This window comes from Lissotriton vulgaris, chromosome 2_1 (assembly GCF_964263255.1).
Source record: "Lissotriton vulgaris chromosome 2_1, aLisVul1.2, whole genome shotgun sequence".
Taxonomy (NCBI): Eukaryota; Metazoa; Chordata; class Amphibia; order Caudata; family Salamandridae; genus Lissotriton; species Lissotriton vulgaris.
In genome coordinates, this window is record NC_141687.1 from 1641236139 (window position 1) to 1641254287 (window position 18149).

At 45.9% G+C, this 18149-nt stretch overlaps 1 protein-coding gene across 4 annotated transcripts in view; it reads left to right on the forward strand.

The window, feature by feature from the left end:
- L3MBTL3 (L3MBTL histone methyl-lysine binding protein 3) overlaps positions 1-18149 on the forward strand; it is a 713216-nt gene that overhangs the window by 511906 nt on the left and 183161 nt on the right. For all 4 annotated transcript variants that reach the window (XM_086957521.1, XM_086957523.1, XM_086957520.1 and 1 more), the window contains exon 15: positions 17586-17700. In XM_086957521.1, the coding sequence (XP_086813647.1) occupies positions 17586-17700 (115 nt within the window). The remainder of the gene's footprint in view (positions 1-17585; positions 17701-18149) is intronic.

Here is an 18149-nt window from a genome sequence, read left to right on the forward strand (position 1 = left end):
ACCATGAGTTTCCTGGCGCTGATGGGATACTGAGATTGGACAACAGGAGTTTAGAGAAGATGGGAGAAGAGCAGAGTTTTTAAGGATTTCCTAAAAGAAAGAAGGGAACAAGAAGTCTTGAGTGAAAGTGGGAGAGAGTTCCACAGCTTGGGGGCCAAGTGAGAGAAACTGCGACCACCAGATTTAGTGAGTTTGAAGCGGGGGATGACCAGAAGCTTGAGGTGGGTGGACCTCAGGGTGCGAGGGGGACAGTAAGGAGTGATCAGGGACTTCAGGAAAGCAGGGGAGGGACCAGTGAGAGCCTTGAAGACCAGGCAGTGGACCTTAAAGGCTATTCTTTCACTGACTGGTAGCCAGTGGAGTTGATGTAATAAAGGTTGGGCCGACTGCCATCTGGGGATTTTGAATGCAAGTCTGGCAGCCTGGTTCTGAACGATCTGTAGCCTGGACAACTGGGATTTGGGAAGGCTGTGATATATAGAATTGGAGAAGTCCAGACGGGACATCACCAGAGCTATTAAGACTTGTAACAAGGCTTCGGGAGTCAGGAGGTGGGCAACTTTCCGTATCCTGTATAGCTGGAACATACAGGAGGATGTTACCGCACTCACCTGGGCCTTGAGAGTGAGCCCAGAGTCAATGATGACCCCGAGACTCTTTACACAGCCAGCAGGAGAGGGAGGTGTACCAAGCTCAATAGGCCAGTACTGGGGGCCCCAATAAGGGGCACTTCTCCCAGGGAGGAGAAGCTCAGTTTTGCCAGGGTTGAGCTTTAATTGATTTTGGTTCATCCAGTGCTGGATGTGTGTCATGGCCGCCTGAAAGTTGGTGACGGCGTCAGGGGAGGTGAGGGGGAAAATAATTTGCAAATCATCCGCGTAATTAAACACGGTGACGTCCCACCTACCTAAAGAGTGAAGGAGGGGTTGAAGGTACAAATTAAAGAGAAGGGGGGACGAGGAAGATCCCTGAGGGACCCCGCAAGATGACGAGACGCTGGTGGCGCTGAAAGGACCCAAACTGACTGCCTGAGATCTCCCCTCTAGAAAAGATTTAACCCAGAACAAAGCAGGCCCACAGACTCCGGCGGACTCGACACGGTGGAGTAAGATGTTATGGTCCACCGTGTCGAATGCCGCCGATAAGTCAAGTAGGACTAATGCCTGGTGGAATTAGGAACTCTTGGACAGAGTATGCCCACTCCCCACAGGAAGTGGTCATATAGGGGGTGTAGGGACCCCATGGGTAAATAGCCCATTGGCTACTACCCTACACTCTCCTTAACGCTCCGAAATTCAGTATTTAGGTAGCCCCCTGACAACAGGAACACAGATTCACCTTCCTAAAGAAGAAGGAGGACAAAGAAGAGTCAAAGAAAGCAAGAACTGTGGACTCACTGAGGACTTGGCACTAAACCCTATCTGCTTGCTCCTCTCTTGACAGTTTGAAAGACCTGACTTGTTCTGCAGCAGTGCATCCTCCCAAATCCTCGGAGCGCTGCCAGCACTTCCTCAACCACCTAGCATCTCCCTTAAAGTGGAGGACCCACTTACCAGCAGCCTACTGGCACTGACTGCAATGTTCTGTACAACGATCTGCTGACCACCGAGGTCCACCGACGCAGAAGCCGCCAAGGAAGAGGTCACCATGCTTCAGGAGATGAGATCCGTGTCCCCACCTTGTTTGGAGGCCCCAGGACCCCCAGGAGCTGCCCTGTGCTAATACCCGAGGTACCAGAGCCCTTACAGCAGCCAAGACCTGTCCAGTGTCCAGCCTGGAGACCATCACCGCCATGACTGACCTACTGATGTGGAACGTCAGCAATAGAGAGGCTATCGTCGACAGTAGCTCTGCTGGGCTGTTTTGTCCCCATCTCCAGGTCGACCTAAAAAGTGAGAGCCTTCAACACAAACATTCCGCCGGACAAAACACCTCTGCACCGAAGGCCCACAGATGGAGTCCTAGCCTACCAACTGTACACCTTTATTCCTGAGACACTCAAGAACTGAGCCCCACTTTGGGTTCCAACAGACATGTCCTGAAGTCCCTACTTGCAGCATTGTTCTGTTATAGGTTTTCTCCATAGACTTCAGAGGTATCGTTAGGGGCTCACCTTGTGAATAGCACCTCTGCACCCGGACACACCAAAACTGCTGATGGTTCTAAGAACCTTAACCCCTACTTACCTTAAGTTCAGAAGATCAACTCTGTAACTCAATTGCAAATACCCCTATGCAGTGTATTTTTCTCCCAGAGGATAACATCATTGCGTTTGAGACGGATGTATGACGTTGCAATGCATGCTTTTACCACGCATGCCTTACAACGCGGTTTTTACAACGCATGCCTTTACAACGCATAGGGCTTTGGGGCGCTGGATAGTGAATAGTTGAATTTACTATTCCAACTCCAGTCCCCGTGGATAGTAGGTAAGGTGTTGGATAGTAAATTAAACCAATTCCCTATCCTAGAGCCCCCCCAGCGCAATGCGTTGTAATGGTTTGTTTTGTAAAAGTTGCGTCGTAAAGGCACTGCGTGGTTAAAGTTGTGTTGTAAAGGATGTTTCCCGTTTGAGACTTGTGCCTCAAATCTGACAGCTGTATTTTCTGGTTTCTGAAAATTGCTAACTTGAAAAGTACTTACCTAATCTTGTGGATCTTGGTGTCCAAGTTTACATAAAAATCTGTTATTTTTATAAACTGGTGTCAGATTTCTTTATTTAATGTGTGTCTTATGTATTGACTGTGAGTGTGCAACAAATGCCTAACACTTCCCTTGGATAATAAGCCTAAACTTCTCGACCACACTACCAAGTAATTGGGATTTTTAAAGAAAGTCTATGTACACTTGTAAGGGATACCTGAGCTCTCTACACAATGCACCTCATTTTGGTACACTATACAGATAGCCAGCTTCCTACAGACAGCATAGGAATACACATTTATTTTCAGCTTGCAGGACAGAGAAAGATCTGATTCACAATTGTTCTGTTCAACTTGGTGTGTGGCATCAGCAAAAAAACGAGAGAATAGCTTTGAAAATAGATCAGTACCACGTACTATCTCTGAATGTACCATGACAACAACAACAAAGCAGAGTAAAATAGCATGAAGAATAAATAGCTACTAGTGTGCTAGACCCTAAGAAAAATCTTGAGCATATGAGTGTGTAACACAAATATTTGCTTGTAGGAAGTTGGCTCTTTATGTAGGGGATCTAAACGAGGTACACTGTGTAAACAGTCCAAACAAACCCCAGTTGGCTTACAGAGGCACAAGTTATATCCCAAATGCTCTCTTGTGGTAGTGTTGACGAGCAGTTAGGCATGTCAGAGGGTGATGCTAAACATTTGTTGTACTCACAGAGGCAATAAATGAGACACACACGCAAAAATAAATCAGAGACCAATTAACAAATATATGTTATATATGTATATATATTACCTACTGGCGGCCGCCAGTAGGTATATATAGTTAGGATTTTTAGGTCTCTCCTGTCGATGCGCATGCGCATCGAGCAAGCGAGAGTATTGGGACTTATCAACTCTTTATCCACACTGCAAGGAATCGTGGCGATTCCTTGCAGTGCCCGTGACTTTTAAGCTCAATGCGCATGCGCATTGAGCTTAAAAGCGCGTGCACGTCCGTCGTGTTTTACCCGCTCCGCCCCCTCCCCTTCCCGCCGTGTCGCATTTCTCCTCCCCCCTCCCCTCGCGCCGTGTCGCATTTCTCCTCCCCCCTCCCCTCTCTTCCCTCCGTCTTGTATTTTTTTGCAAATTGCAGGCACGCGTTTATTATTCTGTTGTGCTTGGTGTCATGTCGAAGTGCTTTAATGCGAAAAACGTTAACGTTTATATTTCATGGTTGATTTTTAGCTTCATGTAAATAAACACTTGCTTGTTTTACCCGCTCCGCCCCCTCCCCTTCCCGCCGTGTCGCATTTCTCCTCCCCCCTCCCCTCTCTTCCCTCCATCTTCTTTGTTTATTTTACCTGCTCCGCCCCCTCCCGCCGTGTCGCATTTCTCCTCCCCCCTCCCCTCTCTTCCCTCCTTTTTTTTGAGTGCGCAAAAAGAACCATTGTCGGCTTAAAGTGGACTCCAACCTGTCCATCGCATATCATTGACTTGCTTGGTCATTTACATTTGCTCCATTCTTATTGGTTCACTTGTAGGCTTTACTTCCTCTTGCATTTGTCCCCTCTCCTGGAGCATGGCTGCATTTACTTGCATCCGTCCGCAAATCCCTTTTCATGCACCATTTTTGTTACGCAGTCAGAGTGAGCAAGTGTTTTGCAGTGGTCTCCCTCATGTACTGCTCTTCCCCCTCCGTCATGCTCTGTGTTGCTCTCCCGCATGTACTTCTCGTCCCCCTCCACCATGCTCGGTGTTGCTCTCCCGCATGTACTTCTCTTCCCCCTCTGCCATGCGACATGTTGCTCACCCATGTGCTTCTCCCTCACCGGCCTCAGTGATGCGCTGCTTGACCTGGGCTTTGCCTGCTCCCGTTCCTCACCTGCCTCAGTAATGCGCTGCCTGACATGTGCTTCACCCTTATCTGCCTCAGTAATGCGCTGCTGGAACTCCTGTGCCTCACCTCCTCCAGGTTGCTTTCTTGCCAGTAGTATTCCTTGCCTGCTTCATGTTTCGCTCGTCAGTTTGCTTTATTCCACCCCTCACTGCTCGGTCACCCGTTTGCTTTACAACACTCCCCCCCCCCGCCCCCCCCCCCCTACCTACTATGTTCCTTCCGTACCTGCAATTGTGTTGCTTCCACCAGCCCTGCTATGTTGCTTCTGTCCCAGTGGTCTCTCCTGCCAAACCAGTGTTACATTCCCTCACCCACTTAAAAAAATTCACACTTCAACCAATTCAATTCCAATCAGCTCCGCCCCCTCCCCTTCCCGCCGTGTCGCATTTCTCCTCCCCTCTCTTCCCTCCGTCTTCAGTAGAAATCGTGGCTGTAGAATCAAATAAGCTTTATTGCAAAAAGACTTCCCGTGTCCAAACAATGTTACAATCACTTGAGGTATTGAGGCGGGGATTTGCAAATTGATGCTAACAGCCGAAGAGTCAGTCTTGAAGGATCTGACTGGTACAGGTATTCAGTCTGCACGGCACCCCACCCCCGCATTGTCCAAAGTTGCCAAGTTTTCAGTCTTAATTGTGACATTTGCACGTTTTCAGTGTGATATTTCATTGCCTTATAGTCTGTGTCACTTTCTAATGGCGAGTAAAGCGGTTATGTCCGTGTAGAGAAACGTTGCACAGTAATGGTATAGAAATAGTCTTGAAACAATTGCAAACTCTTTAAACGCTTATGCTGTAACACAAATTACTTTCCTTTACGGACATGATCGCCATGAAACAATAGTGGTGTTATTTATAATAATATAGATGTATTTTATTGGTATATCTCCAGTTTGTTTAAACTGTGTGTTATTTTCATAAGCTACATCAGTTCTATTCAGTGATGAAAAATTATCATTCTCAGTATTCATCTGGACATGAAATGCAGCTGTGCAAACTTAAAATAACTCTGTGGGGGTGTGTTCTTGGAGGGGAAGGGGCTCATGCTAAGTATTGCCTGAGAGGCACTTATGCACACATCAAGCCTCTTTACATTCACCCCCAAAATCTTGCTAAACCCTACGATCGTCAGGTTTTTAGGTCTCGCCTCAACCCCTCACCCTCAACCCCTCACTCACCCTCACTCTCACTCATCCTCACTCACCCTCAACCCCTCACCCTCACTCACCCTCACCTCCTCACCCTCACTCACTCACCCTCAACCCCTCACTCACCCTCACTCTCACTCACCCTCACTCAGCCTCAACTACCCCCCCTCACCCTCACTCACCCTCACTCACCCTCACTACCTCACTCACACTCACCCACCCTCACCCTCACTCACCTTCAACACCTCACCCTCAACCTCAACCCCTCACTCACCCTCACTCACCCTCACTCACCCTCACTCACCCTCACTCACCCTCACTCTCACTCACCCTCACTCAGCCTCAACTACTCCCCCTCACCCTCACTCACCCTCACTCACCCTCACCCTCACTACCTCACTCACACTCACCCACCCTCACCCTCACTCACCTTCAACACCTCACCCTCAACCTCAACCCCTCACTCACCCTCACTCACCCTCACTCACCCTCACTCACCCTCACTCACCCTCACCCTCACTCACCCTCACTCTCACTCACCCTCACTCAGCCTCAACTACTCCCCCTCACCCTCACTCACCCTCAACACCTCACCCTAACTCACCCTCACTCACCCTCAACACCTCACTCGCCCTCACCCTCACTCACCCTCAACACCTCACCCTCAACGCCTCACCCTCACCCTCACTCACCCTCACTCACCCTCACCCTCACTCACCCTCACTCACCCTCACTCAGCCTCAACTACTCCCCCTCACCCTCACTCACCCTCAACACCTCACCCTAACTCACCCTCACCCTCACTCACCCTCAACACGTCACTCGCCCTCACCCTCACTCACCCTCAACACCTCACCCTCAACGCCTCACCCTCACCCACCCTCACCCACCCTCACTCACCCTCACCCTCACTCACCCTCACCCTCACTCACCCTCACTCACCCTCACCCTCACTCACCCTCACTCTCACTCACCCTCACTCACCCTCACTCTCACTCACCCTCACTCTCACTCACCCTCACTCTCACTCACCCTCACTCACCCTCACTCTCACTCACCCTCACTCTCACTCACCCTCACTCTCACTCACCCTCACTCTCACTCACCCTCACCCTCACTCTCACTCACCCTCACTCACCCTCACTCTCACTCACCCTCACTCTCACTCACCCTCACTCTCACTCACCCTCACTCTCACTCACCCTCACTCACCCTCACTCACCCTCAACACCTCACCCTCACTCACCCTCACGCTCACCCTCACTCACCCTCAACACCTCACCCTCACACAGTGCAATAGGTCTCAGACCATTTCAGTTAGAGCTTTTAGAAATGTTTATGGCTTTTTTTATTTGTAATTCTTTAGCATTGGCTACAGGAAACAAAAATGCTAAACATTTACCAAAAAAACCCATAAACAATTCTAAAAGCACTAACTCTAATGGTGCGAGACCTATTGCATTTCCAATGCTTGTTTCTCTATGGGACTTTTGAAAATTCTATGTCTAATAACTTTGGGGTTTGTGGACGGAATCGGCTGCAATTTTCAGGAAAATGGCACATTTTGTTTCTGAGCAGCCCCTGAAAATTTGGGGGGGTTTCGTCAAGGGGGGGCCGAGAAAAAAGGGGGGTCCCAAAACGCGTTTTTAACATTGAGTTTTCCATAGGGCGTTTGGCCTCACTTTTAGCTCGAACGGCTGAATGGATTTGCACGAAAATTGGCAAAATTGTAGGGACTGTTAGCCCGATGTGCCTTTGCTGCGGCTCAATATATGTGCTCCAGTGGATTTTGAGAAATTAACATTTTAAAAAACAGATATATCTGTGACAGCGTCCCGGGTAGCGCTCCGGTTCGCGTACTTTTCGCGTAACGGAACTTTGCGGAGCGAAGCTGATTGGCTCTCCGGTGTCTGTCAACATTCTAAACAGTCCGGAGCGGCCGCCATCTTGTCTCTCGGTAGGATCGAGAGACAAGAGGAGGCCAAAACGAAGGGGGAAATGAAGGAAAGGGGGCAACGTAGACCCCTTCTGACCCCCTAGGATTGATGAGGGGGATATTAAAGTGCCCCACGGGGCAAAAAAAAAAAATTGCGATTTTTCGTCGTAGAGGCGCGTCTCGGTACGCGAACCGGGCAGCTAACCGGCAGCGTAAAGGGAGTCTGAGGAGAAGCTGATTGGCTGTCAACATTGTAAACAGTCCGGAGCGGCCGCCATCTTGTCTCTCGGTAGGATCGAGAGACAAGAGGTGGTGAAAAACCTCTTGAAAAACGAAGGGGGAAATGAAGGAAAGGGGGCAAGGTAGACCCCTCCTGACCCCCTGGGATTGATGAGGGGGATATTAAAGTGCCCCGCGGGGCAAAAAAAAAAATTTGCGATTTTTCGCCGTAGAGGCGCGTCCCGGTACGCGAACCGGGCAGTTAACTGGGCAGCTAACCGGCAGCGTAACGGGAGTCTGAGGAGAAGCTGATTGGCTGTCAACATTGTAAACAGTCCGGAGCGGCCGACATCTTGTCTCTCGGTAGGATCGAGAGACAAGAGGTGGAAAAAAAAAGGTGACAACAACAACAAAGCAGAGTAAAATAGCATGAAGAATAAATAGCTACTAGTGTGCTAGACCCTAAGAAAAATCTTGAGCATATGAGTATGTAACACAAATATTTGCTTGTAGGAAGTTGGCTCTTTATGTAGGGGATCTAAACGAGGTACACTGTGTAAACAGTCCAAACAAACCCCAGTTGGCTTACAGAGGCACAAGTTATATCCCAAATGCTCTCTTGTGGTAGTGTTGACGAGCAGTTAGGCATGTCAGAGGGTGATGCTAAACATTTGTTGTACTCACAGAGGCAATAAATGAGACACACACGCAAAAATAAATCAGAGACCAATTAACAAATATATGTTATATATGTATATATATTACCTACTGGCGGCCGCCAGTAGGTATATATAGTTAGGATTTTTTCTCTATGGGACTTTTGAAAATTCTGTCTAATAACTTTGGGGTTTGTGGACGGAATCGGCTGAAATTTTCAGGAAAATGGCACATTTTGTTTCTGAGCAGCCCCTGAAAATTTGGGGGGGGTTCGTCAAGGGGGGGCCGAGAAAAAAGGGGGGTCCCAAAACGCGTTTTTAACATTGAGTTTTCCATAGGGCGTTTGGCCTCACTTTTAGCTCGAACGGCTGAATGGATTTGCACGAAACTTGGCAAAATTGTAGGGACTGTTAGCCCGATGTGCCTTTGCTGGGGCTCAATATATGTGCTCCAGTGGATTTTGAGAAATTAACATTTTAAAAAACAGATATATCTGTGACAGCGTCCCGGGTAGCGCTCCGGTTCGCGTACTTTTCGCGTAACGGAACTTTGCGGAGCGAAGCTGATTGGCTCTCCGGTGTCTGTCAACATTCTAAACAGTCCGGAGCGGCCGCCATCTTGTCTCTCGGTAGGATCGAGAGACAAGAGGAGGCCAAAACGAAGGGGGAAATGAAGGAAAGGGGGCAACGTAGACCCCTTCTGACCCCCTAGGATTGATGAGGGGGATATTAAAGTGCCCCACGGGGCAAAAAAAAAACAAATTGCGATTTTTCGTCGTAGAGGCGCGTCTCGGTACGCGAACCGGGCTGCTAACCGGCAGCGTAAAGGGAGTCTGAGGAGAAGCTGATTGGCTGTCAACATTGTAAACAGTCCGGAGCGGCCGCCATCTTGTCTCTCGGTAGGATCGAGAGACAAGAGGTGGTGAAAAACCTCTTGAAAAACGAAGGGGGAAATGAAGGAAAGGGGGCAAGGTAGACCCCTCCTGACCCCCTGGGATTGATGAGGGGGATATTAAAGTGCCCCGCGGGGCAAAAAAAAAAATTTGCGATTTTTCGCCGTAGAGGCGCGTCCCGGTACGCGAACCGGGCAGTTAACTGGGCAGCTAACCGGCAGCGTAACGGGAGTCTGAGGAGAAGCTGATTGGCTGTCAACATTGTAAACAGTCCGGAGCGGCCGACATCTTGTCTCTCGGTAGGATCGAGAGACAAGAGGTGGAAAAAAAAAGGTGTAAATGAAGGAAAGCGGTAAGGTAGACCCCTCCTGACCCCCTAGGATTGATGAGGGGGCTATTAAAGTTCCCCGCGGGGCAAAAGAAAAAAAAATTGCGATTATTCGCGGTAGAGGCGCTTCCCGGTACGCCAACCGGGCAGCTAACCGGCAGCGTAACGGGAGTCCGACATCTTGTGTTTTTGGAGCGTCCGGTTTGCGTACCGGGTAGCGTTCCGGTAAGCGTAACAAGGGGAAAACCAAGAGAAACAGTAAAATAAAATTTAAAGGAATAGATTTCCACCAAACTTGGCAAAATTGTAGGGACTGTTTGTTTGATGTGCCTTTGCAAGGCCTCAAGATATGTGCACGTGTGGATTTTGTCTAATTAAGGTTAAAAAAATATATATATATCTGTAAGCGTGCTCCGGCGCGCTTAGGTTACGGGTTTTGTTTGCGCTGCAGAGACGATACGTCACGTTTATGCGACGCGTCATGAGGCGTCTCACGTGGCTACGTGATACGTCACGTAATAAAGAATATATTTTACAGCTATAGATATTAGCTTTTAAAAAACCAATGAAATTCACTGAAAAAACCATAGGTTATAGACCATATATAGTTAGGAATTTGCATTTACAAAACCTTGAAAATTCACTGAAAAAACCATAGGTTATAGACCATATATAGTTAGGGATTAGCATTTACAAAACCTTATTTTACTCGCACAAAACCATTGAAATTTCCATATATAGTTAGTTGCACTAACTATATATCGCGCACCCGCAATCCACTGCTGATGATGTCACATATTACATCATTCATGACATGGTCAGTGACATCACTGATGACATCACTGATGACATCTCAAATGATATCACTGATGACATCACTGATGACATCTCATTTGACATTACTGATCACATCACTGATGATATAATTTATGTGATAATACAATGAACATCTTCAGACTCTAATATAACCTTAGATACAATCAGTGTAAACAGACACTCACAGACTGTCACTTATCCATGGAGTTACTCACACACCTAGTCAGTCATGCAAAGAATCAATCACACCTCCATTTTCTCAACTATACAGTTATAACCTTACTTATTCAAACATATACTAACACATATTTACTCTCTTATACAATCCCTGATACATGTTCACAATGATCCATACAGCCACTCACACATTCACTGGCTCTTATGCACAGTTATTTATATATGTCAACTCTCACATGTACTGTGTTTTACATATGTACTTACTTTGACATGTAGCACTGAGAAATCCATTCACTCACCAATACACTCATGCAGACAGTCAACCGCCCATACAGCTGTTTCCACATGCACTTTTGAACCCATACATATAGTGAATCAACTGCTCACACATCTATGCACAGAGTCACACACCTCCCAGCCACCCACACACACACTCAGTCTCCCATACAAATACTTGGGCAACCAATCAATAACCCATATAGTTACTCATATAGCTACTGATCAACACATGCAGCAGTTTACAGAACAACAGACATAATGATGCACAAATTAAGACAGTTTAGTCACTAACCCATGCACTCAGTGAGACACATTTAATCACTCACTCATACAGTCAGTCATGCACCTACTAAATCCTTCATCCAGACACTTATACATCCACTCATTCTTCAATATGTAAGACATATTTTAACTTTACAGAAACATACAGTCACTGGGTGTTGTCATCAGTGATGTCATCAGTGATGTCATTTGAGATGTCATCAGTGATGTCACTGACCATGTCATGAATGATGTAATATGTGACATCATCAGCAGTGGATTGCGGGTGCGCGATATATAGTTAGTGCAACTAACTATATATGGAAATTTCAATGGTTTTGTGCGAGTAAAATAAGGTTTTGTAAATGCTAATCCCTAACTATATATGGTCTATAACCTATGGTTTTTTCAGTGAATTTTCAAGGTTTTGTAAATGCAAATTCCTAACTATATATGGTCTATAACCTATGGTTTTTTCAGTGAATATATATATATATATATATATATATATATATCCCAGCTCCAAACTTCCCTCTTATCCTTCAGGAAAGAAAAGCACTCGCGAGGATTCTGTAGCTCAACAGCAATTTATTCAGGACAAACGCGTTTCGGATTTACATCCTTCGTCAGTGTCGTAAGTTCTAAACAAAAATACTGGCGGCCATATTTTATTAAAACATCACATGTCACGTGTCTCGGGGTAATAGAGGACGGACTTGGCGTCATTCTAATAATGTGAGCGCCATTTTAACACGGTAGATGCCGGTCAACAATTATTTCATTTCATAACAAAACCCACTAAGGTTAACGGTTAGAAATTTCATTTGTCATGCATTTCAACATTTAACAAATTCATCAATAAATATGATATTCATTTAACATAATCAAGCCGTGGATCGGCAATGCAGCCTTAAGTAAAGACTGCTAAAGTCCTGTGTTACCCACAAACAATTATGCCGTGTATCGGCTAAAATGACATGTTTAAAAGCGGAACATTTGCAGACAGTGCCTCACAGGTCATTTTCAGATGTCATAGTGTTTCATTTATTCAAATGGATGGCCAATTCCTCCCCACTGTTCAACCCTTTTGGAATCTTGGTTCCCAGATCTATAATGTAACGTGACTCCAGCCTCCTAAGTTTAAGTAGACGATCTCCCCCTCTGATGTTTGCTGGTAAATAATCCAAACAATAATACTGCAACAGGTCCCTGTTGCTGTTATGTTTAATGGAGAAGTGTCGTGCTACAGGATAGCTGAAGTCTTTGTTTTTTATGGCCCGCATGTGTTCCAATATCCGCAATTTAACCATATTGATGGTGCTCCCCACGTACTTCAGTCCGCAGGGGCACACAAGGCAATACACTGCATAGCTAGTTTGGCAGGTCATGAATTTGTTAATCTCTTTATTTTGCCTCATGCCCTCTACCTTGTATGATCTCACTCTTTTACTTGCTACGCAGGCTTTGCACTTCCCGCAAGGAAAGAATCCTTTCATTTCCCTGAGGGTGGTTTGGGTTTTGGTTGGGGACTTCTCTAGATGACTGGAAACCAAGTCATCTTTCAGGGAACGAGCTTTTCTAAAGGTTATGAGGGGATGGACAGGAATGTCTGAGGCAATAACGGCATCTGTCTTCAGTATATGCCAGTTTTTCCTCAGAATGTTCCTTATCTTATTGGACTCCTTGGAGAAAGTGGTGATCATCCTAAATCTCCCTGTATCTTTGTTACTCTTTTCTTTGGTTTTTAGCAAATCCTCTCTTTTTAGATCTTGAACTTTTCTGCGTGTGTTCTCTAACAGTGTGGTCCTATATCCTCTAGCCTGAAAGCGATCTATGCTTCCTTTGAGGGCTGTATTATAGCTGTCCTCACTCGAGCAGTTCCTTTTTAACCTCAAAAACTCCCCATAGGGGATACTATCTTTTAGTTTTTGAGGATGGCCACTGTCCGCGTGCAGAACACTATTCCCAGCAGTGGGTTTTCTGTATAAGGAGGTGTTTATTATCCCATCCTTTATAGATACTTTCAGGTCAAGGTAGCTGACTTCAATGGTACTGATTTCCCCCGAGAAATGAAGATTAACTTCATTGTTATTTAAAATTCCTATGTATTTCTCGGCTTCTGCTGTAGTGCCCTCCCAGATTAAAAACAGATCATCAATGTATCTGTGCCATGCCACTATCTTGTTGGTCCATTCCTGATTCACCCTAGACCAGGCTACCTGCTCCTCCCACCAGCCCACGAACAAGTTCGCGTAGCTGGGGGCGAAGCAGGTACCCATCGCGGTCCCGGATGTTTGTCTAAACAAATCCCCATTGAACGTGAATATGTTGTTACATAAACAAAATTCAATGAGTTCCAACAACATGGAGTTATGGGTGGCAAATCTCATGGATTTCTTGTCTAGGAAGTATTTAATGGCTGATAGACCCGCCGCATGATTGATGCTAGTGTACAGACTTGTGATATCAAGTACCATCATGCAATAGGTTGGTTGCCACGTGATTTTTTCAATACGACCAATAAAATCAGTGGTATCTCTTATGTAGGACTTTAATTTAACCACCGTATCAAACAGAAAATGGTCGAGGAATTTAGAGAGATTTTCAGTCAGGCTCCCCAGAGAGGACACTATGGGTCTGCCCGGTGGTTCTCTTTCATTCTTGTGAATTTTGGGGAGGTGGTAAAAAGTTGGTAGGGTGGGCTCAGGAGTGTTTAAAAACAGATATTCATCCCCATCAAGCATCTGTTTGTCATGCCACATTTTAATCAAAGCATGGAATTTCCGAATACTGTCTTGGTAAATAGATGGTGTGCATATTTCATAACAATCAGAGTTTTTTAATTGTTTGTATGCTTCCTCTTCATAATACTTTCGTGTCATGAGGACTATATTTCCTCCCTTGTCTGAAGGTTTATATATAGTGTCTTTATCCTCTTTCAGACTCTTCAGCGCTTTTTTTTTATCCTTATTTAGGTTCTCATTGTTATAGTTCTTGGTCGCATTTGATGTCATCCTTAGTTTCATAAGGTCCTTCGTGACCGCCTCTGTAAAGGTGTCGATGGCATCATGTGGCATTACAGGATAAAACTGGGAGGGGGACTTGAGTCCACTAGTGGGTGCATCTTGATCTATCCCCACATTTCTTATCCTCTGACTCAAAGTTTGTTCCGTTTCAGGTACGGTAAGATCCTCATCTTTTCGTAGATTCTCCAGAATTTCCAGGGTCGTTAGTTCATTGATAGATAACAGATCCATGTCTTGTTTTTGTGTTTTTAGAAGTTTGGCTTCTTTCGTAGTTGGTCTCAGTTTAAAGAATTTATGGAGTTTCAGTCCACGAGTAAATTTAAACAGATCTATCTTTGTTTGTGTGAACTCAAAACTCGTTTGTGGGCAGAAGGTTAACCCTAACTTCAATACTGACTCCTCAGTTTTGGTCAGTGATTTATTTGTTAGGTTAACAATGGTTAGGTTTTCACCGGTCTTCACCATCGTCTGCCTCTCCGGCTTCTCGTGACTCTGGTCGTGGGTTGAGGTGTTTTTCCTCGACCTCTTCCCTTTCCTGCCGCCTCGTCTTGTTCTTCTGATTTTTCTGGGGGTCTGGTCTTTCCCCCTCGAAGCCATGTCTGTTGTAGTACTTGATATTCCTGCTGAAAAGGAGTTTCCTCAATATCGGTTGAGGGTCCAGGTACCTCATCTCCTGACTGATCTGCATCCGTCAACTCCGATTCGGAGGTCTCCACTCTTGTTGTTCTTCCCTTGGCAGCATTCTTGTTCTTAGCCATGTCTTTTCGGGGTTGGTCATACTTTTTAGAGAACGTGAGAATGCGACCCAAAGCATAGTCTCTCTCATCACGGTCAAATTTTTCTTCTTTGCGTTGGCGAATTTTTGTTTCATATTTCGCTAGTCTGTTTTTCATCCCATCTCTTAGTTTATCCATGGTTGCAACATCAGTGTTTTTCTTTAGTTGCTCTTCAATCTGCTCAACTTCTTTAATGGCTGCATCGCGATCACTCCATGCAAACTGGACCAAAATTTCTAGCATCCCTTTGCAGGACGCTGCTGTGTGCGCTGCCCACGCCTCTAAGAGTTTGGGGTCTGGGTTTTGATACGCTGGGACCGTGTATATTCTCAACCCCCTCGGTACTCTTGATACCTCTATGTAGTTTTGAAGGGAAGTGGCCTCCCACCATTTTCGCACCTCTCGTTCACTTGCTTTCTCCAATTTGTTGAATAATGTCACTAAATCCTTAGAGACACTGTCGGTCACATTCGCTTGAGTATTGGTGCGGTCCGTTGTACCTTTTTTCTTTTTGAACATATTGGCAGCCGCCTCATTTCTTTCATTCACACTGTACATTGCTAGTGCGTTTGGGATTGTCGGCACGTTTCCTCCGAGCCCGGAGGGCGTGACCGAGTTTCAAACAACTGCTGTGAGATAAGAGCCTCTCGACCCACTCTGTCACGGGATAGCGTCAGGGGTTAGTATACACCGTTCGGCTTACCGTATGGTTGTGCGGCTTGCCTTGGTTGTCTCGGTGTTCTTCTCCGCCGAAAAGATTCAATCCTCCCCTCGATCCGGATCAGAGCGGTGCCTCCGCTGTTAACATCTCGCTCCTCCACACACCATAGGCGGGGCACTTCCTGGTCGGGTGCAGTAAACGCGGTGGCGTACCGCGATATAAATCCCAGCTCCAAACTTCCCTCTTATCCTTCAGGAAAGAAAAGCACTCGCGAGGATTCTGTAGCTCAACAGCAATTTATTCAGGACAAACACGTTTCGGATTTACATCCTTCGTCAGTGTCGTAAGTTCTAAACAAAAATACTGGCGGCCATATTTTATTAAAACATCACATGTCACGTGTCTCGGGGTAATAGAGGACGGACTTGGCGTCATTCTAATAATGTGAGCGCCATTTTAACACGGTAGATGCCGGTCAACAATTATTTCATTTCATAACAAAACCCACTAAGGTTAACGGTTAGAAATTTCATTTGTCATGCATTTCAACATTTAACAAATTCATCAATAAATATGATATTCATTTAACATAATCAAGCCGTGGATCGGCAATGCAGCCTTAAGTAAAGACTGCTAAAGTCCTGTGTTACCCACAAACAATTATGCCGTGTATCGGCTAAAATGACATGTTTAAAAGCGGAACATTTGCAGACAGTGCCTCACAGGTCATTTTCAGATGTCATAGTACCTATGCTTTTGGAATCAAAGCAAGTAAGGAAAATGAAGGGTTTAGGAGCACAATAGTATCCAAACCAGGGCAAGGGAGCCTCTAAATACGAGATCGGACCAATCGTGTCTCATTCCTGGTTTGGCTGCTCCTTGTCTATGCAGGATACAAAATGGCAGGAATCGATTCTGTACTGCTTAACAGACTACTTTGTGGACCACAATATTGGCCCCAAAAAACTGTTATGCTTTCAAGACAAACAAATTAATTCTTTGTCCTGAAGATGCCATGTATCTGTGTGTAGGCATCGAAACGCCGTCGACATAGTAGCATCATATGTACCCTACAAATAGAAAATTGTCCACAATGATGCTTTGTACTTTACCATTGTCTGTTCACTGAGATACTAGCACAGACCGCCTTTGTTGCGTCAAGTTTACCCCCCTGTTTTGTCTTGTCCCCTGTGGGTTACTGGTTGTACCCACCTTGTAAAAAATCCTTTTATGTTTTCCATATCTCTTAAAATAAAAACCTGTCCTGCTGGACAAAGGTCATACTGACTATTGAGTGTATGTCCATCAATTCTGCCTAATCCCTGAACTACTAGGGACCACTGTCTTTTGAAATACGTAACTGCCCAAGGTCCCTAGTGATATTCCTTTGGGTCTCCCTTGTTCTTTGAAAATAATGCTCTAGGCTCATGGCGGCCCTGGGCAGGGAGAGTAGATAGGGGTCCCGGAAGAGTGGGTCGGGCGGAGCACGGAGGCCGGTGAAGAGGGGGGGGTCAAGGTGTTTGGAAGTGGAACAGAGCTGGAGGCCGCGAAATCCCTGCCAGGGGCCGCCACACAAATATGTATCCATCCTCAGAGGATTAATATATTAAGGATATATATTGGTGTGGTGGCCCCTGGGGTTTGGTGGCCCTGTGCAGGTGCACAGCTTGCACATGCCTAAGGCCGCCCCTGCATGTATCTGAGAAGAATGCTTCAACCTACCTCTTTTTGTGTGTGTATATAATATACACTTGACTTCTGTTGGTTGTTTATGGTAATGCACACTTTAGACTGAAAGGTCTTCTAGCACTGTGAAGTACTTTTTATATCTTGTACTCTCCAAAGTTGCCCCCTTCTAAGCAAAATGCCAAACCTTTCTTTTAGATCCACTTCGATGGCTGGAGCTCATTCTTTGATTTCTGGGTTGATGCAGATAGCCCAGATATCCACCCCGTTGGATGGTGTGCCAAAACTGGACACACACTGCAGCTGCCACCAGGTAAGGAATTTAGAAGCCAGGCTGTGGCGGATGATTGCTGTGGTGATGATGTGCTTTCTTTGCTTCAATAGCTTCAATTGAGCTGCAAAATAAAGACAGGTTTTAACCAGCGGGGCAGTGTGTGCTGTGTAAGAGCGCTAGTCAGTGCTCCTTTTTCCTAAGTGCTACCTTGAGTAACTCTTGTTGCTGATCATAACCCCAATCACTCAACATCAGCATCTCCCACTAGTTCTGTCATTAGTCCTAGGCGTGCCTCTAAATTACTTATTTTGGTCGCAACTTATTCCAAGTAGGGGGATCTCCGCTATGCTCAAAGCTGTTTTTCTTTCAGTGTTTTCTATCCTGCTGTGTGAAGACACAATATAATGTTCGAGGCATGTGGGCTGCTGAATTCATATCTGTGCATAGATCGCCGCCTAGTGCTGGGTCCGGATGATTGCACCTTGTTG